Consider the following 27,219-nt stretch of genomic DNA (forward strand, 5'->3'; position numbering starts at 1 on the left):
GATTCTTAACTCCAAAGGTCAGGGATGTCCAAAAGTCCTCTTTGTTTCAGTTAAATTGGCACACTTACTATTTATAGTAAGTGTCTATTTCAGGGAAGTTAAGGTTACTATTTTTAGCAGGGCACCTAAATAGTTGGCAGTAGCAGGCAGTTGTTACAAGATTCAAGAAGAGTTGGCAGATTAACGGATTTCCAGATGATTGATTGATAAACAGAGGAACAAATGTGTTCCTTATAAAGAATTACAAGGATGTTGTTTCTAAAAGAAACAACGTAGATTGAAGACGGAATTAGAAACAAAACTAGAGATAGGATAGGAAACATTCCTATCTGGACTGAAGAAAAAAGAGACGGGATAGGAAACATTCCTATCTAGAGTGAAAGACGGACTACAGACAAGTAGTTGACTATTATAGAAAGTATAAGATATTATCTTAATACCCTCCCTTAATGGTCAACGTACGGATGTCGGAACATTCTGTGATAACTGAGACCCTCCTTGGATCTACAGAATGTGGAAACCAAGAAGCTTTGCCAGAAGAGTGCTATGACTCAAAATAAGTTGCAATTACAACACTTCGTTTTTGTGGAAAAAACGATAAAACCGAGAATCTCACGCAACCTTGCGTATTATAGACAACTTGAAATGATTTTTGAGGAGAAAATCAACAAACCCAAAAGAAACAGAAACAGATTCAGAAGGCAAAAAATGCAGCTTCGCCTTGATCAGGAAGCTCAACAACTTGTGTTGTTGGCTGGGAAGCATTTTGCCTTGCTTGGGCAGCCAAATGTTTTCGGCACTCGAATTTCATATGGCCGAACTTGTGACAGTAATTACACTGTACATTTTGCTTCGTAGAGCCATCCAAGGATTGAGCAGAAGGTTGATGCTGGGAAGGCTGAGAAGACTGATGGTTGCCAATGTTCTGTTGAAAGGATTTTGCAGCAAAGGCTTGCTCAGTGGAGGTGGAACTGGAGCTGCTACCAAACTGTTGTTTCCACCGATCTTGCTGAAGTAGCAGGGTGCAGAGATTAGTGAACTTTAGATCAACACCAGTAGATGTGATGTTGAGAGTCTCGATAAAATGCTCATAAGATTTTGGTAAACTCCGAAGAGTAATTACCACAATATCCTCTTCCTCTATCTTGCGACCGATGGCAAGTAACTGATCATGGATTTCCTGAATCCGATTCAGGTGTGCCTGGAGCGAGGTGCGCTCATCCATGATAATAGAAAACAGAGTGTTTTTCAGAAAGAAGGCTCTGCTCTTGTTGGAAGTCTCATGAAGACCTTTTAGATGTGTCCAGATTTCGGCAGCTGTATTGCCGGATGGAATCTGAGAAAGCTGGTCATCAGCTACGGATAGTTTGAGAAGCATTACTGCCTCTCGATTGTTCAGATCCCATGTATCTTGATCAGGACCCAGAGAAGTCGGACGCTGCTTAACACCCAAAACAAGTTGATCGGTGTTTTGATATTCGAAGATTGTGATGATGCGCTGCTTCCAGGTTCCATAATTGCGACCATTGAATTTGGAATTATGCTCAAGCAGAATATTTGTCAGAGATGCCATGGCACGTTTTTCAATGAAAACTGTGAAAATCTGTGAAGGCATGTTCTTCGAGGCAAAAATACGGAAGACCCAGAAGAATCAGAGAATGACCCAGAAGAGAGCTCGAAAAACCTAGAAGGAATTTGCTGTCGTTTTTTGGATCCACTGGCTCGAAAATTGAGGCACCCAGAAAAAATGGACAACCTAGTTGAGCTCTCGAAAAACCCACCAAGAATCTGCAAACAAAATATTTTTTCGACCCCAAAAATTAGGGTTTCAAAAAAAAACGGCCCTTGCTGAAAAAAGCTTGAAAAAACTTCAGATTTCTTGATAAAAAATGGCAGATTTTTCTTCAAGGATCGATGTGCATGGACGAATGGGGCTAGAGTGTGCTGAACAAACACCAAAAAACGACGTGAGTTTGCAGAGCCGAATGCAAAAAACCGTCTGCAAAAAAAACTATACGTTTTTTTTTTTTTTTTAAAAATTATTGCTCCCGTCTTTCACTGGCAGAGGGTCTCGGTTTTGCTTTTGCCCTTGAAAAACCGTGGACTTGAACACGCAAGCCATCTCTCACTGAGCCGAAATCAGAAAACCCGTCATTTTTTTTAGCACAAAAAAAAAAAAAGTGAGTTCCTCAGCCACAAACGCGAGTTCAAAAAAAACATGAGTAGGAAAAAGAAAATTGCGAGTTGCAGATGAAATCGTCCACGATTTCCCTCAATTTGCAGATTTTGCAAAAACAAAAAAATCTTCCCACGATTTTCAGAAAAGAGACCTAGCTGGATTTTGAAAAATTTGAGCAAATAATTTCGAATGAAATTATAAATTTTTCAAAAAGTTCAAGAACTAGGCTCTGATACCATGTTACAAGATTCAAGAAGAGTTGGCAGATTAACAGATTTCCGGATGATTGATTGATAAACAGAGGAACAAATGTGTTCCTTATAAAGAATTACAAGGACTGAAGACGGAATTAGAAACAAAACTAGAGACAGGATAGGAAACATTCCTATCTGGACTGAAAAAAAAAGAGACGGGATAGGAAACATTCCTATCTAGACTGAAAGACAGACTATAGACAAGTAGTTGACTATTATAGAAAGTATAAGATATTATCTTAATAGGAGTTGTGTGACATCGCCAAAGTTTTCATTCTGAGACTTACTATTTATAGTAAGGCATTGTTTACCCAGATGCTTTTTTTCGCAGGAAACTTAAAAGTCAGGCTCAGGTAGTGAGTATCCAGGTTGTGAGTTATTCATCTAGATTATTGCGAATTAATAAGATGTTGGTTTGGTTAATGATTATTATTTAAGTTATACTTGATAAAAAATCAAGGTGAGCTTATTATTTGTTGACAAGTTCATTAAATGATTATTTAGTAAAGTGTTGTTTGGATGCCTAAGTGTTGGAGGGAAATATAATAGAATATTGTCAAGGTTGCATGGGGATGGGGGTATGGGTACGACTATTTTCCAAAATAGAGGACAAGGGCACTTGGGTACATCATTTTTTTTATTAATATAATTAAAAATTTTATAGAGAACTCTGAAAATATGAGTCATGGCAATGAGTTTTCAAAATGAGAACAGTGATAAAGTTTGCAGATGTAATGTATTGTTTTCAGTTTCAGATTTGCAATATGTTTGTAATAATAATATATGCTAAATCTTTAGATTCATAATAGAGAAGGCAAACTTTAAATGCAAACGAGAAAACCATCAATCATATAACATTGACATATCGCAAATGATAAATATTTGTAATGACCCCATCTTTTAGCCTTCACATTCTCCAAAGGCTAAGTGGAGCATAAGAGGAAATTAAATTAATTTCTTATAACGTCATTAAATAAATTAAAAATTAAAAGGTAACTTTATATTTAATTAATTAAATTAATTATTGTATTACAAGGGAGAAGCTTCTAGAATGTGTATTAATTATTGGAAAGGGGGAAGCCTCTAGTAATTTAATTTTCTAGAAGCATAATTAATTATTGTATTGCAAGGGAGGAGTTTCTAGAGAGTGCATTAATTATTGGGAGGGGGAAGCTTCTAGTACTTGCAATTAATTAATATTTGATTTCCTTCTAGAAGGGTGTAGGGAAAATATAAATAGAGGTGGGAGTGTCATTGTTTGGCATCGAATGATTGTGAATTGCATTTAATAAGAGCCTGGATGTGTGAGTCACATATCTTTCTTGCCATTAGAGGATGTTCATCCTCTCTTGTAACATTCTAGACGTCATTCCCTTGGGGTTTGGCCTTTGGAATACATTGCTATGTACTTGATTTTATCATTGTGAGAACTAATATTATTTTAGCAGCGGTTCAGTCTTCAATTTGCATAATTGAAACCTATGCAAAGACATTAAAATTGCTTTCAGCAGTTGTTTCTTTTTTTTGGGCATTTCTAGGGTGCCCCTTACAGTGGTATTAGAGCTATAAGTCCTGCCATCCTGTGGAGATCTTCAGCATCTATGTTTGAGCATGCAACAAGGGCTTTATAATTTTTGCAATACCAAAGCAAGGCAAAGTAGGAGTTCAGACTTGCAGAACGAATAGGGTAGTTCATCCATGCAAAGGAACATACAATCTGGTCATACAAATACAGAGATATTCTTTGAACAAGACAGCAGTATGGGTGACCGAGATGATAGGAATACTGGTCTAGATCAGGAAAATGTATTGTTCAGGTTACTGGATACAATTCAGGAGCAGAATAGGCAAATGGATATGATGTTGCAGCTAATGGCTAGACAGATGGGCATCAATATTAATCCGGGTGATGCCAACAATGGAAACAACAACAATGGGGGCAATGATAATGGAGGCCGAGGCAACATTAATGATAATAATGGACATGACAACAATGAGAATGAGGCTGATAACTTTAGACATGTTGCATGCCCAACTCAAACAGCCATCTCGAGACCTCTTCTACCCACCTTCCCACCCAGAGATCTAGTTCAGCGGATTAATGAACCACAAATTACAGAGTTACAGGATCAGTTTAGGAGGGATTGGGAGGCCAATGGATCGGAGTTTCAAGCGGACATTTCTTTCAAAGATTACTTGGACTTGAGGATAAGACGCATGCCTAGATCAGAAGGAAGAAGCCAAAACCTTGAGCTGAGAAAGAAAGTTGGGGAACTTTCTTTACCTTATTATGATGCTTTAGGGAAGATGACTGCACGAGCTTGGGTGCAGAAGATGGATACATACTTGCTGCTGAACCCTATGCCTGAAGATGAGGCTATAAGGTATGTGGCTATTCACTTGGATGGACCGGCACATGAGTGGTGGTACCATGGCATGGTAACCTTGGGGCATAATCAGATCACATTTTACAAGGACTTCATTGAGAAGCTTATAGAGAGATTTGATACCAGGGATCCCAAATTATAATTTAAGGAGTTGGCACAACTCAAGCAATGGGGATTAGTTGAGACGTACATCAGTGAGTTTCAGAGGTTAGTTGTATTGGTCACAACTATTTCAGAGAGGAGGTTAGTAGTGTTGTTCATGGATGGACTCTGAGAACCCTTGCGAGGTTGGATCAAGGGGCATGACCCAACTACGTTGTAGGAGGCCACTAAAAAAGCTCGTGACTTAGCGCCTTCTTCATTTAGGAGCAGATTTCAGCACAGGGATTCTTATATGAAAAAGGACAAGGAGAAGGACAAAAAAATTGTTCACAAGGATGCTTAGCCAAAAAGAGATAAGTTGGATAATGACACCTTGAATGGTTTAAGCAAGAAGAAGTTATGTTTTCATTGCAGAGAGCCTTGGGATTTATCTCATAAGTGTCCTCTCAAGGGTAAGGCAAATCAAATGGAGTATTTTTCAGTTGAGGAGTCACAGTCAGAGAGGGAGGATCAACACTCTGATTCAGATGAGGATAGCACTACAGAGGAGAGCAGCATTCCTAAGGATGAGAAGTCATTAGCACGATTAACGGGGGCTCAGAAGGCAATCACATTTAAGGTCAGGGGTATTATCCAAGGGTAGAAAGTGATCTCACTCATTGACACTGGGGCTACACATTATTTTATAGATGCACAATTGGTAGCCAAGAGAGGTCTAGAACGAGGAGCACGTCGGGTTTAGAGTCATGGTAGCTAATGGTGACACTATTATGTACTCAGAAGATATCTAATCTTCACATCAGGTTTGGAGATGGCTATGAGCTGGAGGACGAGTTCTATGTGGTAGACATGGGAGACTCTGATGTCATCCTCGGCATGACATGGATGGCCTCGCTAGTAGAGTTCACACTTAACCTAGCAAAATTGGATATGAGGTTTCAGCATGAGGGAAGAACTATTGTACTTAGAGGACTTTCAGATGGGAGTTGTAGAGTAGTTTCACTGAGGAGAATGCAGAGACTTTTTCGGCATAATAACATAGAGTGGGTAGCGGAATGTTTCACTATGCCAACTTCACAAGAGCCACAGGTGAAGAGTCATCCACCAAATATCCAGGAGATACTTGACAAACACACTAAGGTATTTGGCGAGATTCTGCATGGGGTTCCTCCTGACAAAAGGATAGAGCATGTTATTGAGCTCAAGGAGGGAGCCAAAGCAGTTATGATTACTCCTTATCATCATCCTAAGATACACAAGGATGGGATAGAGAGGGCAATTAAGGAGTTGTTGGAGATGGGGCATATTAGGCCTAGTAAGAGCCCCTTTGCTTCTGCAGTAGTGTTGGTAAAGAAGAAGGATGGCGATGCACATGTGCATCGATTACAGGGCATTAAGTAAGAAGACCATTAAGAACAGATATCCCATCCCACGAATAGATGAGCTGATTGATGAGTTACATGGTGCATGCTTTTTTACAAAGATTGATCTACGGTCAGGGTATCATCAGATTGGGATGAGGGAGGAGGACATTGAGAAGATAGCTTTCCGGTGTCACTATGGCCACTTCGAGTTTTTGGTTATGCCATTTGGGCTAACCAATGCCCCTGCTACGTTCCAGAGTTGCATGAATCAGGTATTCAGGGAGTAGCTTAGGAGATTTATCTTGATTTTCTTTGATGACATTTTAGTCTTTAGTAAGACTTGGGAGGAGCATTTACATTATCTTGAGATGGTGTTGTCCACTTTGGAGAAAGAGTCACTGTATACCAAGGAATCTAAGTGCGAGTTTGGGATGACTGAGCTACTATACCTTGGGCATATCATCAACGCAGATGGAGTTCGAGTAGATCTTGAAAAGATTAGGACTATTGTTGATTGGCCTACTCCTACGAATCTTACACAGCTTAAGGGATTCCTTGGTCTCTGTAGATTTTACAGGAGATTTGTTAAGGGATTTTCACAGATCGCTGCACCCTGATAGACCTCACTAGGAAAGGGGCCTTCACATGGATAGAGGTAACTTAGAGAAGCTTCGATCATTTCAAGAAGGTGTTGTCATGATGTCCAGTACTAACTCTACCAGATTTCACAAAGCCATTTGAGCTTCATTGTGATGCATTAGAAGATGGAATTGGGGCGGTCTTGATGCAGGAAAAGCATCCCATTATTTTTTGAGAGCAGGAAGCTCCATGGAGTATAGAGGAGCTATTCCATCTATAATCGGGAGATGTTGGCTATAATGCATGCATTGGCTAAGTTTCGGTCCTACCTGGTTGGGGGAAAGTTTGTTATCAAAACCGATCACAACAACATCAAATACTTCATGAGCCAACGTGATTCGAATGATACACAACAAAAGTGGATTGTGAAGTTACAGGCCTATGATTTTGACATTGAGTTTGTCAAAGGTAAGAAGAATGTGGTGGCAGATGCTTTATCTAGGACACCTCATATTTGTGCTCTAGCTAAGATTACAGGAGATTGGAGAAATAAGATCACAAAAGAGTATGCAAGGGACACTTGGGTTTCTAGAGTAATTGCAGGCACCATACATGATGATCGTTACGTGGTGATAGATGGATTGATTAAGTTTCAGGGTAGGATATATTTGATTCCTTCATCACAATTTAGGGAGGTAATACTGAAGGAATTTCACGATGCACCTACAGATGGACATCTAGGGGCCTTTAAGACCTACAGGCAGATCCGTGAGCGGTTCACATAGAAAGGGCTCAAGGATGATGTTCAGAAGCATGTCAGGGAGTGTGCAATTTGTCAGCAGAACAAGGGGGAGCACACATATCCTGCAGGGTTGTTACAACCTTTGCCCATTCCGGATAGGAAATGGGAAAGTATTTCTATGGACTTCATCACTGGGTTAGCACGAGTATAGGGGAAAGATTGCATCTATGTGATAGTTGACCGGCTGACAAAGTTTGCTCACTTCTTTGCTATTCCATCCACTTACACAGCAACACAAGTGGACGATCTTTTCTTTAGAGAGATATTTAGGTTACATGGGCTACCTAGTTTCATTGTCAGCGATCGAAATAAATTGACGAGTACTTTTTGGCAGGAATTGTTTAGGTTATGTGGTATAGATCTTACACCTAGCACTAGTTATCATCCACAGATAGATGGGCAGACAGAGATTGTGAATAAATGGGTGGAAGGATATCTGAGGAACTATGTGACTGCACAACAGAGGGCTTGGGTCAAATGGCTACATATGGGAAAGTACTGTTATAACACCACTTATCATATGTCCTTCAAGATGACTCCATTCATGCACTGTACGGTTATGAAGCACCTAGTTTCATGGATTTGGTTTTGGGGGATAGTAGAGTGCCCAAAGCAAAACACTTCTTGCAGGATAGTCAGGATATTTTGAGGGTGCTCAAGGAGAATATATAGGAAGCCCAAAATCAGCAGAAATTGTATGCTGACCAACACTGGATAGAGTGCAGTTTTGAGGTTGGGGATATGGTTTACCCGAGGCTACAACCATACAGACAGTCATCACTCAAGAAAAACAGAGCAGAGAAGTTGAAGCCTAGGTTTTATGGTCCCTACAGAGTGATTCGCAAGGTGGGCGAGGTTGCTTACGAGATTGAGCTTCCAGAGGGCAGTCGGGTGCATAATGTTTTTCATGTGTCAAGGCTTAAGAAAGCCATCGGTCAGAGAGTTGTGCCTTCAGCAAAATTACCACCATTAGATGTGGGAAAGCTCGTATTAATTCCTGAGGCTATTTTGGATACTAGGGAATGGACTCCGCAAAGTAGGTTGATTAAAGAATATTTAGTCAAATGGAGATATTTGCTAGAGGAAGATGCTACTTGGGAGAGTGAGCAGGTGGTACAACAAATAGGCCTGAGATTGCTTGAGGACAAACAATTTCAAGGAGGGCGGACTTTAATGACCCCATCTTTTAGCCTTCACGTTCTCCAAAGGCTAAGTGGAGCATAAGAGGAAATTAAATTAATTTCTTATAAAGTCATTAAATAAATTAAAAATTAAAAGGTGACTTTATATTTAATTAATTAAATTAATTATTGTATTACAAGGGAGAAGCTTCTCGATTGTGTATTAATTATTGGAAAGGGGGAAGCTTCTAGTACTTGCAATTAATTAATATTTGATTTCCTTTTAGAAGGGTGTAGGGAAAGTATAAATAGAGGTGGGAGAGTCATTGTTTAGCATCGGATGATTGTGAATTGCATTTGATATGAGCTTGGATGTGTGAATCACATATCTTTCTTGGTATTAGAGGACATTCATCCTCTCTTGTAACATTCTAGACGTAATTCCCTTGGGGTTTGGCCTTTGGAATACATTGCTATGTACTTGATTTTATCATTGTGAGAACTAATATTATTTCAGCAGCGGTTCAGTCTTCAATTTGCATAAATTCCTTCTTGCTCATGTTGTGTGGATTGCAACCTAGGCAAAGACATTAAAATTGCTTTCTGCAGTTGGTTCAGTTTTTTGGGCATTTCCAGGGTGCCCATTACAATATTTGACTCAAACAGTGATAAAGTTTACTGTTAATCAGTATTATATCAAAATTTCAAACTAATTACACATTGTATTAAAGCTTGATAAACAAGGTGATGTGCAAACAAAAATCAGAAATCTTAATCAAGGTCCGTAGCAATGATGCTTCCCACTAAGTACCCAATGAGTATCCAGTAACTGGGTACAAGTATCTGGTACTTGTCCAGTAACAGTACTTAGTCGCATCCCAGGGGTATGGGTATGGGCATGGGTATGATTACTCATGCAACTATGAATACTGTAATTCAAATCATCAACAGCAGTATAATCAAAAGGTATGGGTTTAAGCTCTGAAAAGTGTGAGAGTGAAGCTTTTTGGTCAGCTTCCTCTTGACAATTATAAAATCCTTCATTGGTGAAAAAGGATATATTTATGACTTGTGCATTTGCTTTTGACACTGTTGAAGGAGAAAAGGGTTTTAGGTTTGAGGTTGAAGAATTCTGAATTCTTCCGAGTTTTTTTCTGCACAGTGAATTGGTAAGAGTGTAGGCTGACTTTTTCGTGCAAGTTTTTTCTGCAAGAGCATTGGCTTCATCTAGAAGCCCAGAAGGTTTCATTGTTCGCAGAGATCAATAGTTACAGCCCCAATTCGTCCCAGTAAACATTTGCAAGTGTTAGAGATTGAACCTATTCCTGATTGCATCCATTCCTAGGACCTGTGTTTAGAGCTATTGGTAGCTGTAGGTCATGTAGAAGCAGCGGCAGTCATTTTAGAGGCAGTGATTTTAATATAAGGGGCAGCATTTTAATATGAAGGCAAATTTTGGGATTTCTGTTGCCTCTTCCTTGCATTTCCTACCTTTGGCATCATTTTCAGAATTGTTACAATCATTTTGTGCAATCCTACAGCCCATGCGATTTGATGCCAGGTTTCAGTATCATGCATTTAGTAAATTGAACTTGCATGAATTGTACATTGGAGATATTTTCATTTGTTGAATAATGGATAGAGGAGGTTTGACGCATAGTTTGCTTAGCTTGTGAATTCCAAGCATTGCTATTTTGTAATTCCATATATTGTCAAAAAAATCCAAAAACACATAAACTCAGGAAAAAACTCAAAAAAATATAAGACTTGCAAAAACAATATCTTTCAGAACCAGTGAAACAGAGGTAGAACCACAGGGCTTTGATATTGAGGAAGAGGATCAAACTAACTTTCAATCAAGATGGATGTGGAGCCATCTATAAACAATTCGCCTAAATTGCTGAATTGTAGGACTTTTCCGAGCAATTTCGGATACAAAACGTACCAGAACTAGATTTGAACCGAATCTCTTGTGGGCACACATCTGGGGATTTTTTTTTGAAATGCTTAAATGTTAGTGATTCTAGTTTGTTTTTTAGATATTTTTAAGAGCTAGACTGCTGATACATGAACTTTGAGCTTAATCTATCATGAGATTCTCGCTTGATTCTGAATTTTAAATTAGAATGATATGTTTCAAAATTTGAAATCTGTTTTTGTTTAGCAAATGTATTGGTATATGAGATTCTAAACTCAATTCTATTTTTTAGCTGCACACACACGTGTTCCTGATTCTACAACTTGGCAACTCACTTTTGTGATGAATACAAAGGCATTTTCTGATTTCAATAATATAGCTTGTGCTATTTACACAATATGAGATCCAGGTGAAGTTTCCAGACATTAAATGGGTACGATACTAGATTCTTCATGTGGGTTTTAACTTGCCGAGTGCTATGGAGCAACAGCTAATGGGGGACAATTTGATTATCTTTTAGTTATAGCTTTTGGTTTGACAACATTGGTGTTACTATGAACTTATGGCAATTCTTTGATCACAATGAAAAGTACCCTAATATTGAAGAGAGAGAAAGGAATTCAACTTTCAGTAAGGATACCTCCGTCCTTTTGCTCAAGGTTATATTCACGCAAGAATATGTGCTTCTAGTGTTCCATTGAAGCAATCGTCTTTAAGAAATTGGTATTGTTTTCCATTCGATGATTGCAATTTGCGCAATATGATGAGAACATTTTTCTCTTCTTGTCTTTATTCTATTGTAGTCCCATCTCGGGTTATTGGTAGTTGTTAGGAGCTGATTTCATTTGAGCTTGATAGTATATTTTGCAGAAGATTGCTTGACAGGTTTATAGCTTTTTATTGTGCTAAATTGATGCAATGAAACTATAGTAAGGAGTTCTTAAGACTAATTTGGGATCCTAGTATTTGTAGATGGGTTTAATTGAGCTTGCAATTGCTTGCAGGCAAGCAATTTCAAGAATTTTCCAAGCAATTTCAAGAATTTAAATGAATGGGACTCGCAGCCTATCTTTATTTCCTGGAGGTTGATGGAAGTATTTGCACATAATAATTTAATAAGTATTTTATAGAGCCTAAAATTATGACATTAAAAAAAGACACTTTATTTATTAGTTATTACAATAAATTTGGGTTAAAAAGAAAATAAAAATCATTAAGTGAAAATGTTGAATATACAAATAGAAGAAATATTAATATAAAGAGGGTAAAGGTGAATATTCAAAATAAAACAAAAACAAAATTTCAATTACATTTAGGGTTGCTGAAAAAAACACAGAAAATATTGGAGAAAAAAATTTGTTTCGATCATTTGCCAAATTTGTGAAATTCTTATGCAGAGCTCTAGTTCAATATTTCTTGAGGACAGAGACCCTCTCAGATCTTCAGGAATTGGAGGACGAAAAACCTTTGGTTTCATGTGTTGCCTTCATTCATAAGTCAAATTTGAGCTTTGGCTGAATTTACTGGTTTTATAGGTCTGAATTCTTTAAACAAAATTATTGATTTTGCAGACAGTAAATAAATCAGTGATGCCAAAGCATCCAGGTCAGGTATTCAGCTAGCTTGAAAAATGGTATTTTGGTTTTCCTGATGATGGAGCTGAAATTTTGGTTATAAATTTTGTTCAAGTTGTGCCTCTGTTTTTGGTTCATTTTAAACAATGAATCATATAATTTTTTTATTAATTTAGCAATGTGTACGTAAAATCATTTTGCAAAGTAATCCATGAAAAAAAACCATAGTGGCTGCACTGGTATTAAAACTTTTAAAATGGCTGGGAAAAATATGAAACAAAGGGCTGCAAATGAAGAAAATGAAGAGGCGTAAGGGGAGGAACAGAAAGCGGTTATGAAGGTGAAGGAGTGGCAAGAAAAGTAAGATCCAGTGCATAAAAAAAGAACAGAACAGAGAAAAAGAGTCAACTAGTAGCGAGGGAAAAGAAGGAATATGCCAGGAACAGGGCATGAGTCTACAGCTGTATACAAAGGGAAAAGATAAGCTGTAGCGAGGTAAATGTGACTGTTGTAGCAGAGAAAAGTTGTGAAGGAAGTGAGAGAGTTTGGGTTCTCTGGTAGAGAGTGTGGAAACCAGCAGAGCTAGTAAAAACCATGAACTTGCAGCCTCAAAATGAGGGAAAAATAAACTACAGCATGGCGTTTATTTGTTGATCAAATTCAAGGAATGTTAATTGGTGTGAATTTTAGTAAAAATAACAAGCAGACATAAAAATAAACAAGCTGCACAAGCCGGGACACATCAGAGGAATAAGGAATCAGGGCACAGAAATAGACCCATTGACATAATATACAGCTCAAGCATGAAAAATGTACAAATTGAACATTTCAATAGATGTAGAGAAGAATTATAAACCTGGAGATAGATCTAAGATTGTTTGATATCCTGGCATTTTTTAATAACACTCAATTGCAATTGTGGAACATTTCATAATTAAATTGCAGCGTATGTTTTATTTGCTGCAAATTACCTCAGTCTGGTAAAGTTCAGGTTATTGATCTGCATTAGTTAGGCTTTTCCTTTTCCAATAAAGCAGAAAATTCAAATTGTTATTTGTTGTTCAAAATACAGCCATACTATTTGTAAACTCAATTTGCAGATTGAAGGGTTTCCCTTAGGCAATCACTACCTTGTCTAGGTCTAATCAGCAGTTAAAAAAGAGGATTGGGGAGTTGAATTCAGTTTGTAGTTTGGTCCGAGGATGATGTGAGCCTCTCCTTTATTAATTTGTAATCTTTTTGGAGCTGATCACCAACATTTGAAGGAAAAAGAATGTTGTTAAAACAGAAGTTTTGGTTGTGATTTTAAACCCAGGGCACTAGCCAAGAAGGACCGTGGTATAAAAGCAAATAAAAGAGAGTTTTAAGGAATCGCATATTAAAGTAGACTCTCCCGATCTATCACAAGGGATGTGGTAGCCTGGCCAACAATCTGGCCAATGCAGGAGAGTTACTTATTTTTTTGATGAATTTGTTAAAGTGGACGTGGCTGTTTGGAAGAGTCAATATTACTTGACTGCATTTACCTCTAGCCGTTTCTCGTATCGGAGATAATTTAAAAGTAAAGAACAACAGAGGTAGTCCAATCTGATTGCTACTGGTCAAATTCTCTACAATCAGCTAATATAACAGCAAAAAGGAGTCTAAGGGAGTCATGGACTTTGTGTTCAGAAAAGGTGATCGCTGACCAACCTTGTAAGCATAGGTCCGATTTGGTTTCTTTGAGTCTATTTCACTATATTCCATTAGCAGCTCGCTGTTAAACAATAAGGTTAAATACAAAGGGGATTGCCTAGTCATCAAGGTCAGCAGAGCATATAAATAACACAGACATGTAAACTGGACTTGAGGTTGAAAAGTCTATGCACCTCTTATACAGGTTTCCTGATTTTACTCATTGTGATTTGATGTAATGAATGCCATGCCTTAAATATATCTGTCATGAAATGTTCATTCCAATAAAATAATCAGTTGGGCAGATGTTTGTTTGTTTGCATTGCAAAATTGAAAACATAAATGAAACAAACTGTCAACATGCAAAGAAATACAAGTTTTGAGAATTGATGTGGAATTACGAAAGGGTATCTTTCAAGATATTGGATGATGCATTTTCTTCTTACATGACTCAATTTAAAGAGATACATTATGACCAGCATATTATAATTAAATTGTTTTTCATCTAAAATGTAAAACATATAATGGATGTTGTACTTGGTGATGGCTGAAATGTCTATAGTTCTTAGTCTTTGAATGTCTTTGAAGAACTATTATGTATGTATTTCTTTGATTTCGTTGACACAGTTTTTGACTTTTAACAGCTTGAGTATGCAAGATTCCTGGGGACCACTGAAGGTGTTGGCAATAACAAGTCTTATAAAAGTCTTCGGTGATATTTTTTTATGTAAATTTCTTGGATGTGGGATAGTAGGAGCAGCATGGGCTACAACAATCTCCCAGGTGATTATTTATATAGTCCTTACATCATTTTGGTTGGAAGCAAATAGTTCACATTAATTTTTATAGACCTTTTACTCTCAACAGGGAACTTAATAACTTTTCTTTCATAAAATCTAGAGCATTGCAGCACTTTTAATGCTGAGATCTCTTCATTGCAAAGGGTACAATCCTTTTGCAATAATCATTCCTTCTATAGGGGAGCTAATGAAAATTATTCAAATTGCTGGTCCTGTACTCTTAACCATGATGTCCAAGGTAATAACTTACCATCCTTCTATGCTTTCTATTAAGACTCAAGATATTGATTGATTGTCCAGTTCTGATTGGATTACTTCAACTTTGGATTTTCTGCCTGCTAATGAGATAGCATTTTCATGGTATAAATTTCTTGTATTGTTTGTTAATCAGATGGCATTTTACACGTTTATTACCTATCTGGCTACTTCCTTGGGAGCGGTTACTCTTGCAGCACATCAAGTAATTGTTTATCATATATCATAAGCCTTTTAGTGTTTTCTACCCATTACTGGAAATTTGAGATAAAAGATTGATATTACTTAATTTCCATAGTAATCAATGTTACAGTTTTTGGTAGTTTTTTGTCATAATCTAATACATTATATGTTTCACTGTATATATTTATTAAAACAGGTTATGATTGGAGTTTATTCCCTGTGCACTGTCTCGGGAGAGCCTTTGTCACAAACTGCCCTGTCTTTCATGCCTGAGTTTATTTATGGAGTTAACCGTAATATAAAAAAGGTCATTTTCTCTTCATAAGGAATTAAAATATTCATTTCGTTTATAAGGTTCCATAACTTACCTTTATTTTTGTTACTTGAACCAAAACTTTGCTTTCTTCCTTGTAGCACTTTGTTTGAAGCTTTCCTTAAGTAGGATGCATGCTTTATTTTTGTTACTTGAACCAAAACTTTGCTTTCTTCCTTGTAGCACTTTGTTTGAAGCTTTCCTTAAGTAGGATGCATGGCTAGTTCAAAGCATGCATTTCATCCATCTCAAATGAATTAGTCAGTATTATAAAATGGTATTATTGCATTTTTTTAGTGTCTGTATACGCTTTTATTTCCATTATATTTGATAATGGAGAAGTTATACATATTGTATTATGAAAAGTCTGTAGTAAAATATTGAAAATTTCATAGAACTGATGTAATGTCCCCTCTTATATAGGCAAATAGATAATTCTACTAAATTGAAATATTTTCTTGTAACTGAATGTAGAGGATGGTGCCAATCTGTATCGAGGCCATATTATTGCTCCTATCATTGATCATTAATTGGTAATTTCCTAATTTCTGCCATCATATGTTATTATCTCCTTTAGATAGTCTACCATTGGATATTTGATATATTGTAGATTGCGACTTCTGATGCAACCCTTGTCCTGTTTTATTTCTCCTTCCATCCAATATAAGTGATAGTAGTGTTTCCCTACTTTTCGAGTAGTTTGTTTTGACAATATTCCTCTTCATAACTTTCGGTTGGCTAATTGCTGCGTAGGAGTCATCCTTGTAATTCATGTATATCACCCGTTGTCATGCTTTGTTTCTCTTATAATTATTATTTATGCATTGTCATGCTTTCTCTTATAGGTCATTTCTCCATTATTGAACCCTATCTTACTGAAATTGAATTATCATCTCTGTTATGGCTCTTCCTTATCCATACATTTCTATCTTCCTTGTCAATATGGAAAAACATTAATTATGTCATCGCTATTTGTCGAATTGATCAATATTTCTCTGATTTATTACTGTATAAAATACTTCAGCCCGTGATTTTGTATCATGCATTTATACATATAGTGTTCGATGAGATATAAGGACTTAAATCTGGATATAAGTATTTTCCTTCTAAATCAGTGTTTCATTGTCAATACTATTTTCAGTATTATATAAGTCACGATAATTACTACTACAGTACTTCGATAGTATATTATCGCTGCATCACTTTGTTTACTTCCATTTAGTCCCGATAATATTAGGGTTTTCCAAATGCTCTATGTAATCTCCCTCTGATATGGCTATGACTGCACAAACTGACGCGTACATTGATACTCCCTTCGCACTTTGCTATCGGTGAAGGCATGACTTGCTGCTTCTCCCTGTATTTGCCTTTGGTTTTACCCGCCGCTGACTGCCTTCAGTTACTTTCCAGCTCAAACAGCTTATTCTATCGCAAGTATTTGACGTCGATGGTGACTCAGTTGTCTCCAATATCGCAGATTCTATTTCTACCTTTGGAATCTATGTCCTGTATTGCTTCTTATTGTGTTTTCCCTCCGTTTAATGTATATCTTGCAGAACTGTAAGGCGACATGGAATGGTGATGAAGTACTGAAGCAGGTTCGAACTCTGATGTTTTTGACTGCCTGACTTGATCGTTTTTTCTTTGTTTCCCCATGCTGACGTATCTGCTGATGAATCTTTTATATGAAGTGTTCATGAATTGTATTCTCCTATCTTCCTCCCTTAAGCCACTTCCCATCTATCCCTATATTCTCCTGTCTTCCCCCTTAAGCCACTTCCCACCTATCCCTACTTATTTTTTCGCTGTGATAGCCTTGTACGGTGTCATAAAACAACAAGTCACATCCTTTCATTTAATGAATGAATGAAGGTATTCTAATGATGTCCACAAGACCTAGAAATCTATGGTACCCTTTTCATGTTATTTTCAATGTCAGCCTCTCTGTTTTGAATCTGTTTTAAGAAACTCGCTATTTTATGTAGTAATGTTTTCTTAAAAAGCTGATGTAATTGGCCCTCCAAATTGTCGTCGAACTGCTCATGGATATCTTGGTAGGCAGCGCACTCAAATATGAAGTGTCATTCTGTTTTGGCCATAGTAACGAGAATTGCGACGATTCACATGATTATTCAAGCCAAATAATTTTTTGTGAATCAGTGAATCCAATTAGTAATAAAGGGTTTATGAAATTAGTTATTCACTAAATTTCAAGGGTTTTCTAAATTTGCCGATTCGTGGTCGATTTGCGATTCGATTCGGCCTCGCCAATTCCTATCCGATTCCAATTCTCATTACTTTGAAACTTTCGACACACCTTTTACTGCAGTAGATGCATTTTCCTTCTTCTCAATCTTCCTTGGGCACTTCATGTTTTATGTTATGATCATCGCAACTTACTATCTTGCATCCCCATAATTCAATTCAAAACATCATATCATTCATTATAATATTGTCTTGTTAATATATGGCCTAACGATCATTTTTGCATGTTAATCATTATTAATCCTAGGCAGAGATGCTTTTCACAATTAATTTTTGTAATCAAAATTGCTAGATTTCTAAGGTCAAAAAATCATTTTATTTTTTAATTAATTTCTAATCAGTAATTCCTCTTTTTTCATTGGCTAATAACAATTTTGGTAGAGGTTAATTTGATTTATTAATGCTAAAAAATTAAAAAAATAAATATCTAGATGCTTCTTCCAAATTCCAAACACTTTAGAAGGCTCTCGAACCAAATCTAGAAGTTTCTCTCAAACCAGTTGCATCCGTTAAGTTACCATCAGACCAGGCAGTGGGGGCAGTGACAGAGAGATCTTCCACCGGTGATGTTTTGATCTTCTCAATTGGTGCAGAAGTCTTAGTGAACATTGCCCATCACAATCTGAAGACACTCTATATGACGAACACGTCTGGCCTAGTATATGCTTTTTTCCTTTTGAAACTGTGAAATCCTCCACGCCCAGCCAAATTCCTGTATAACCATAAGATGTGTTATTTTATATCTACTTTTGGAACATGATTACAGAAACAAAAGGTGTCTACTTCCTGAGCAGAAATAATGCAACAGAGTACACAGGACCGACTCCATGCGCAGGAATGGTGATCATCATGGCCACAAAAAGCAGGAAGAACATTTGCATCCAGAAACTGATAGGCTTCCGTTTAATTCACCAAGGGCTGCAACAGCCTCTACGTGCAACTGTTGCACCTCTGCATTTTCATGAAATTCTGTTTTGTTTGAACTTATCCACTGTTCAACTATGTCATGCCTTTTCTCTACCAGTGCCTCCATGGACTTGTTGTGCACTTTCCCAGAAGAAACCCTAATCCTGCCTTTATTGTTTGCCCAAAAATATTGCTTCCTCTCATACAATCACCCATGTTCATACAAGCTTGAGAGAAAATCTGTGGTCTACATACCCATTGTAACCACAATAAAATCTGTGGAGAAACACCATCAATTACCTCGTAAGAACATTGTAGCCCTTGTCACATTAAAATAGCATAATTTATGACCCTAATCTTTTTGGAATCTTCCCGAGAGCTCTTAGATACAGCACAAATGCAACCCTCTTTCCAAACCCCACAACTTTTTATAGAATTCGCTTTGCATATGTCATGAACTATGCTAAGTAAACAAGATATATATTTGACAAAATGCCTCTTGTTTGACAAAACACTTGAAGATAATACACCTCATTTGTTTGACAGAAGAGATCTGTTATGGTGGACTTTATAATTGCAGATGCCCAAAATGGATTTGTTGAAAGGATATAAGGTTTTTACCAAGAATAATTACATTTTCTGCTTGTAAAGCCGAATTCCACAATCTTTCATAAAAGCCTCTGTACACCATGCACATTCTATGGCATTCATAAATCTTATGTTTAGCGAAAAATAAAACATTAGTATTTATCATCATTGTATCTGTGGTTATGTCTTCAGCAGAAACAGGAAGCTTAAATTATTCTTCTATGAAATTCAGAGATTTCAGACTAATTTTTTTTTTTCAGTGTACATCATGTAAAGCTAAGATTTTTGGCGCACACACGAAAAAGAACTCTATGGAAGTAGTCAGAAAGACATTGGCAAAAGAACTCTGTGGAAGTAGTCAGAAAGACATAGTGATTATACAATTTTTTCTTTTTTCTTACACTAATGGCCATGTATTCTCGAGTCAGGGTAAATGAAAACAACGAAAGTTTTGTTTTCTTATTTTATGTACAAGAAAATTATTATAATAGAAATTGTGAAACCTGCACTTTATCTCATTAAATGTAAACAAATTTATATATAGATGGAATGACCAATAACAATATAATAATAATAATAATAATAAATTCAATGGTCAATTTTTCAATATTTTATGTTAGTGGAATTTTAATTGGCATATATATTTATTTTTAAGAATTGTTTGAATAAAAGCTAGTGAACTATAATTGAAACACAAAGTGTCTTGTAATTGTAATGACATGATTCAAAATCTTAATTTAAAAAAATAAAAAATAAAAAATATTAAGTTCAAAATTATTTTTAAGTTAATTTGCAATTTATTGATTTCTTTTTTATTAGTTTTCCTTTTTATTTTAAAAATATAATGAAAATTTAAAATTCCCTCCAATAGAATAACTAATTCTTGATTACTGACTAACAAAAAAAAATCATTAAATTTTTCTTTTCCATTTCCTTTCTTCTTTTATTTTAATAATTCTAACTAGTACCTTCTATATTTTATGATTGTTTTATTTTTCAAAGCTACTTAAATAATTTTTTATAAGATTTTGCATTTAGTGAAGGAATTTTTATATCTTTTTTTAAACACTCACACAAGATACGGGCTTAGTTGGAAATTTAGATTTCTCTATATAGTTTGTTTGAATATAGGCTAAGTTCTTTATGTGTGCTTTCTAACACTCACATAAGGTAGGGGCTCATTAAGACTTTTTTTTAAAGTCAATTAGAGTTTATTTGAAAATATGTGAACTATGAGGCTTGAATTTAGAGCTAATCAATTTATTTTTTATTTTCCTAAGCTTTTGTTTCAATATTCAAAAAAAAATTTCTTTGTTACAATTTTGAGTTAAAGCATTAAAACACAAATAGATTTCCTTTATAAAAAAATAGAATGATTAACAAAGACATAAAAATAATTTATCTTCCAACACTTCCATAAGGCAGGGACTCAAGCTCTTTTAGAGCTCTTCTTGCTATAATTTATCTCTTAGAAATCTGCATATTAGTAGAGATTGATGAGATATTGTCCATATGGAAAGATTCCTTATTAAACTCCCTAAATTCATTTTACATAAAATCATTGACGTAAGCAATTGTTGCTTTGACCACCTTGTAGAGTCTAGTAATTTGGCATATCAATGTGACTTAGATATTTTGTTTGTCTATTATATTTGACTACTATCTAATTAATCTATATTACACTATTAAGTTTTATGTATATATTTATTATTTTCTATTTAAATAAAGGAGGGGTAAAGATTTATTCAAGCTGAAAGAGAAACAAATACAAACAGAGAAAGGGCATCAGACAACCCTGTCAAGATTAACCAAGTGATCAAGGTGATGGGACAAGCCCATCGGAAGTTGAGTCTTATCAACAATATTCCAATTGCACATATGATCAGAAGCCCACTTCGCCAAACAATCAACAACACTATTCCGTTCCCTAGGAATATGAGTGAAAGTAACATACTCTAAAGAAGTAGACAAATGATGAATCCGGTCCGCAATCAAAGCTAACTTCCAACTAACAACTTCAGAATGTTGTTGATTCAATAGACATATCACCACTTGTGAATCAGATTCACATATAAGCCTTCTCCAAACAAGGTCACAAGCATTCTTCACAACATACAAAATAGCTATGGCCTCCATGAGGTTGTTAGTCTGAAAACCTTTATAAATAGAAAACACAAACTGGATATCCCCCTTACTATCTCTACCAACACCACCAATACCAGTAGGGCCTAGATTTCCCTTGGAAGACCCATCTGTGTTGATTTTAAGAATACCTTGCAGGGGGGCACTCCACTTTCCCACCCGATTTATCTTTCACAAGGGATGTCTACACATCTTTCTTAGCAGATTTCCATGTCAGGAGGGAATATTCAGACGAGTTTTGAAAATATCCTCCCCTGGTTCCATGACCTTAGAAGTGTCACATTTTGCATAAATAGTTTCCTGCAAAGAATGGAGAATTTTCTACCATAAGTGAAAAACCTCTAAAAACTTATCCTTAAAGATACGACGGTTCCTTTCCAACCATATATGCCAAATAATAAAGGAGGGTCCAAGAGCCCAGGCGATTTGAAGAAAGGAAGTCTTGACAGGAGCCTTACCCCAGTGAGCAAAGAATTCTGCCAGTGAGGAAACATGCCAACAGGATTGGTTCCACACATTCCACCAAGAGTGCTAAATATGTCTACTGAAAGAGTAGTGGAAAAAGAGATGAGAGATATTTTCTTCACTATTCCAACATAGAACATACATGGAGGGTCCTTGGAAGCCATGCTTGCTTAAATTATCCCATGTAAGACATTGGCTATGGACCACCAACCACATAAAAAATTTACATTTGGGCCAAGAATACTTGTACCAAACTTGCTTCCACCAAGGCATCTAAATGTCCCCCAATGTCTGCCGAAGAAGCTCGACATATCCTATAGACACTGAAAATTTTCCAGACAAATCATCGCTGTCCCAAGCAAGAACATCATTACCAAACAAAGTAGTACACTCATGAGATGCAAAATCTGAAACAACTCCTTCCTATCCTCCTCAGATCCTCCTGGAGGCCATTCAATAAGGGTGTTTCCAATGAAAGGAAGGAGCCAAACCTCTAACATACCCTATCTTATAAAAATTAACTGTGTCCCAACCATCAGCACTAAAATTTTGATAGAGGGAATGTAGCTAAGGATGAGTGGTAAGAATAGGAGGGTGCCCATCCCAAGAGTCAAGCCAAAATAAAGCTTGGGATCCGGAATGAAAAATCCAAAAGAGACCATCCTTAACCAATTGAGCTCCAAACTTTAGCATATTCCAAATCATGTATCCTCTCCCTTCCAGAGGAAAGTGGTGAACTTCAACCACATCAATATCTGGAAAATACTTATGGGTGAGAATACTAGCCCAAAGTTGATGTTGGTTAGTACACCAACGCCAATAAAGTTTTGCAGCGAGAACTTGTCCATTTAAAATAGCTGATAGTAAGCCAAGACCACCCTCCTTTTGAGGTCTACACATTGTTTTCCATTTAACCAGACTCCATTTTGAAGTTGAAAGGTTCCCACTCCAAAGGAATTGACAGGACAAAGCATCAAATTCCTGAAGAAAATACATTGGGGCAGCCTGAACAAAACACCTATAAATACGAAGAGCTTGAATAACTGATTTTAATAGAGTGAAGCGAGCAGCAGTTGATAGCCATCGATGAGTCCAATGATTAACCTTTTGCCGCAGTTAATCAAGCAAAACTTGCTAGGGAGATCTAGGATGTCTACCAATAGTAAGAGGAATACCTAAATAAACAAAGGGAAGAGACCCAATCTGAAACCTATAGCAGAAATACACCTCTGAATAGCCTAGGGAGTATTGAAGAAAAAAATAGAGGATTTTTTCTCATTAACTTTTTGTCCCGAAGCTGCAAGATACACATCATAAAGCATACCTAAAAGAAGTAGCTTCTTGAAGACGACCCTATCCCATAAATGAAGTATCATCCACAAACTAAAGATGTGAAAAAGGAGGCAAGCCAGCACCCCATTTCCACCCATGAATCAAACCCTAGTGAACATGAAGCTTAAGAAAGTGGCCCAAACCCTCAGCTAGAATGATAAAGAGATAAGGTGAAATAGGATCCTCTTAACGAAGTCCTCTAGAGGTAGCAAAGGGCTCTGAAGGAACACCATTCACTAGAACAGAAAAAGAAGCTGAAGTAACACAACTCATAATCCAATCCACCCACTGTTGGCAGAAACCAAAGGCCAAGAGGATCTTTTGGAGAAAACTCCATTTGACTCTATCATAAGCCTTAGCCATATCCAACTTAATGAACATAGCTCGCTTGTTTGATATATGCATAGAGTGAATAACTTTATAAGCAATAACAATTCCATCAAGAATTTGCTTACCAGCCACAAAAACACCTTATTCCTCTGAAATCACAACTGGAAGGCATATCTTGAGTCTATCAGCAATCAATTTGGTGATAATTTTGTACACAACATTACAAAGAGCGGGACAAAAGGAGTCAAGATTGTCAGCACCTTCTTTCTTAGGGATAAGAGTTAGTAAAGTATAGTTAAATGCACGAAGCATTTGCTTATTCTAAACGGATTCCTTAACCACTTCCAAAAGATCCATATTAATAATTTCCCAAAATTCTTGAAAGAATTCCACAGAGAAGCCATTTGGGCCTGGAGCTTTACCTTTATTTATTGCAATCACAACCTCTTCAAGTTCAGATATCAAAATTGGATGAAGAAGAGAATCATTCATAGCATTGGTGATAAGAGAAGGAATGCATGAAATAATTAAGTTCTCCTTCTCAGCTGCAGGTTGAGAATCCTGAGTAAAAAGGTTAGAATAAAAGCGAAGGGCTTCCTTGGTCATAGCAAACTGAGAAGAAATCTTAACTATTGTTATTTGTTTATTTTTAATATTTATTCTTGTAAGTATCATTATTTATAATATTATGATTATAAAAATAATATTTTAATTATATTATTAGTAATTATTAAATTATTATTCTTTTAATTACCATTTATCATTTAATTATTAATACTTATTAAGTTATATTCTCGAAGGGGGATATTACAACTAACAAAATCTTAGAACTGTTAGAAAGAACTAATTAGGATTGATTATATTCTTGAAAGGGGAGTGAAACGATATGATTTACTGCTTTGTTTAAAATAAGATTAGAGGCTGAAAATATCTTAATGGGTTGATTGGTGGTCATAGAACGCCTTAAATTCAGAGATTTAGTGTGATGAGATATATTACTAGTATTAATGTGCCAGTAAGCTGCTGATATACTCATAGATAGAGTGGTATAAGTTCCATTCTGATTCGTCTCAATGATTTACTTGTTGTCTTCCTCAATAAAAACTACTAGTTGAGTATCCTATGAAGGATTATTGATCTCAAGAGGCATCAGTATTAACAATGACCATGAAATTGTGTAAAATAATCGTTCTGACCAGACTTAAAAAAACTAATTATATTCCATATTTAATTCTATGTATTTATATAATCATATATTTTATTTAAAAATATATACAAAACCTAAATTTAAAATAGGTTACCGTGGGATTCGTCATGAACAACTAAAATAATTTGAGCACAGTCCCAAATTTGTGGAATGGGTTACACAATGACTGGTTTGTACAAATATTGGAGACTAGCTCAAGTAACAGACACATGGATGTCAATTTAAAGGCAAGGCATACATCTAGGTGTTAAGGACACAACAAAGTGTCTAGGGCTCATGGTACATACTTTCAAGACTTTGAGGAACCATGTTTAAAACAAAACTAGTATAAGTTAGGTCATGTTGAATTTTAAAATATATCAGCTAGGGGTTTTTACTATATTAGAACTTAATGATTATCACTAAGTTAGGTCATGTTGAATTTTAAAATATATCAGCTAGGGGTTTTTACTATATTAGAACTTAATGATTATCACTATGAGATCTTGGATACAACAAGATGAGTTATTTGGTAAAATTTTATAGGGGTGTGGAAGTCAAGAAAAGTCTGTTTGATTATGTTATTTGAGTTGATTATGTGCACCTCGAGGAAAGAATTGGCAACATGATTGATTCGGAAATGGCTAACCTCATGGCCAGTTTTTCCCTTTCTCTTTTCAACTTTTTCTCTCCTTGGGTGTGAGCAAGACACGGATCTCTCTTTTTATTTCCTCGGTGGTCGCATCACAAATCCTTGTGTGATGCTTTTTTATACCTACAAGGTGGTACTTAAAACAAGATATGCCTCCACGAATTTGTTTTCTGCACTTTATGCATGTCACGATATTATACTTTGTTCCTTCGAAGCCATATTTCCATACCTTGTCTCTTAGCCCCTTTAGGGTGCGTGCCTACAAATCCAAATGGTCATGCACCTATGGGACCATTGGTCGATGCTACAGCTGAGCTAGTTTTAGAAGAATCTATATTTTCTATTTAATTTAAAATCAACTTCCACATACAAATGCAAATTCAAGCCACAAATTTAGAAATTTAATAAAATATATTTAGGAACAAACTAAATTAGATGAAAACTTTAGATAAGTTTGAACACAAGCTAAAAGTTCAAAGAAAAAACAAAAAATGTGTTAGAAAATGAAATTATTGATAAAACTATTATATTTTTTGGAAAATTTGCAAAAACATGGTGTTAGATATTAGTCATTACACTCTAAAATGTGTTAAGAAGATTGCAAATAGTATTCTAGAGTTTCAATAAAGTTAGATGCAACTAAGGCAAGACAAAATGATTTTTCACTAAAAAGAAATAGAATTTAGAAAACTTACTTTTGAATCTGAAATTTCTTGAAAAGAGCTTCGAATCCAATTTAAATCCGCTTGCAATCAATCTGCAAGGGTGCCAAAAATTATTTCTCTCCTGCACAACCCTTCTCCTCTCTTCCAACCACTCTAGAATGCAATTAAAATGAAGGAAGATGTCATTGGGCATCTAGTTTTTTATTGGTGTCGTCTGCAACAAAACAGTAAGTTATCGCGTGAGATTGACGATATCTTAGCAATATATCGCCATTTTCCCGGTGAGAAGTTTCAGATTTCTCAAGTGAGAATCTGGCGCAATAAAGTTATATTTTCTCGACACCTGCAAAATCTCTCGAGAAATTATTAAATCAGCCACTTTTCAGCACTATTTTGAACTATGGTAGCAACCTTCGTCGTCTCTCTATTTGTTGCTGAATTCATAGAGATCGTCTCACTCCAACTTCGTTTGCCTCTAGTTATGTCTCCTTAAGGTGTCCCCTATCATTATTCGGCAAGAGGGGCATTAGTTGTAATTAAGGGATATGGGGCATCTCTTTGTGTCATGGGGTTCCTTCTTCTGCTAGGTTTTTTATCATCATTGTAGTATTATTTGTCTTCGTTATTCTCTTTGGATTGCCCCTCGCACTTCTACTTCTACTAGTCTACGTGCCAATAACCTTGGAAGGGTTCCTAGGAGATCATACATCGCTTCGTTCACTGTGAGTTCATCACATACCTTACCAATGGGGAGAGCCCTTTGCTCTGCTTCCCACTGTACGTACCGGTCTACCACTATGCCCCACGCCTGAATGAGGTCCTATGTTAGTTGATCCTTCCGAGTCACTTCCTTGTGCTTGATGTCGATGTCACTATCTATTGTTACTACTTGATGGTTGAAAGTACAACCCATTCTACTAATTTGTCCCCTCTTAGTATAATTGTATGCTCACAATAAAAATCTTAAATAGAGCCTTATGTTGCTTCCTTGGAAAACTCTGTACAAATTTTGTTGTTTCGATTAGATGTTAGGAAGAAAATTTACCAAGTTCTCCTTAGTCAACTAAGAGAAGTAGGTCAATCTGTGGTCTCCATATCGTTAGTGCAAAATTCAACCAATGTTTGATGCACCCTTGGCTAGCTAACAATGTATGCTCCTTGGTATGTCCAATGTCAAGTATAT

At 36.3% G+C, this 27,219-nt stretch overlaps 1 protein-coding gene across 4 annotated transcripts in view; it reads left to right on the forward strand.

Moving 5' to 3' along the window:
- LOC149528041 (protein DETOXIFICATION 46, chloroplastic-like) overlaps positions 1 to 27,219 on the forward strand; it is a 114,995-nt gene that overhangs the window by 75,042 nt on the left and 12,734 nt on the right. For 2 of the 4 annotated variants that reach the window (XM_089811250.1, XM_089811249.1), the window contains 5 exons: positions 14,599 to 14,737; positions 14,855 to 14,992; positions 15,146 to 15,214; positions 15,389 to 15,499; positions 15,980 to 16,038. In XM_089811250.1, coding sequence (XP_089667376.1) covers positions 14,599 to 14,737; positions 14,855 to 14,992; positions 15,146 to 15,214; positions 15,389 to 15,499; positions 15,980 to 16,038 — 516 coding nt within the window. The remainder of the gene's footprint in view (positions 1 to 14,598; positions 14,738 to 14,854; positions 14,993 to 15,145; positions 15,215 to 15,388; positions 15,500 to 15,979; positions 16,039 to 27,219) is intronic. The other 2 variants (XM_089811248.1, XM_089811247.1) reach the window with 1 other exon arrangement.

This window comes from Cupressus sempervirens, chromosome 11 (genome assembly GCF_028749045.1).
Source record: "Cupressus sempervirens isolate cs-2001-9-10 chromosome 11, ASM2874904v1, whole genome shotgun sequence".
In the NCBI taxonomy this organism is placed as follows: Eukaryota; Viridiplantae; Streptophyta; class Pinopsida; order Cupressales; family Cupressaceae; genus Cupressus; species Cupressus sempervirens.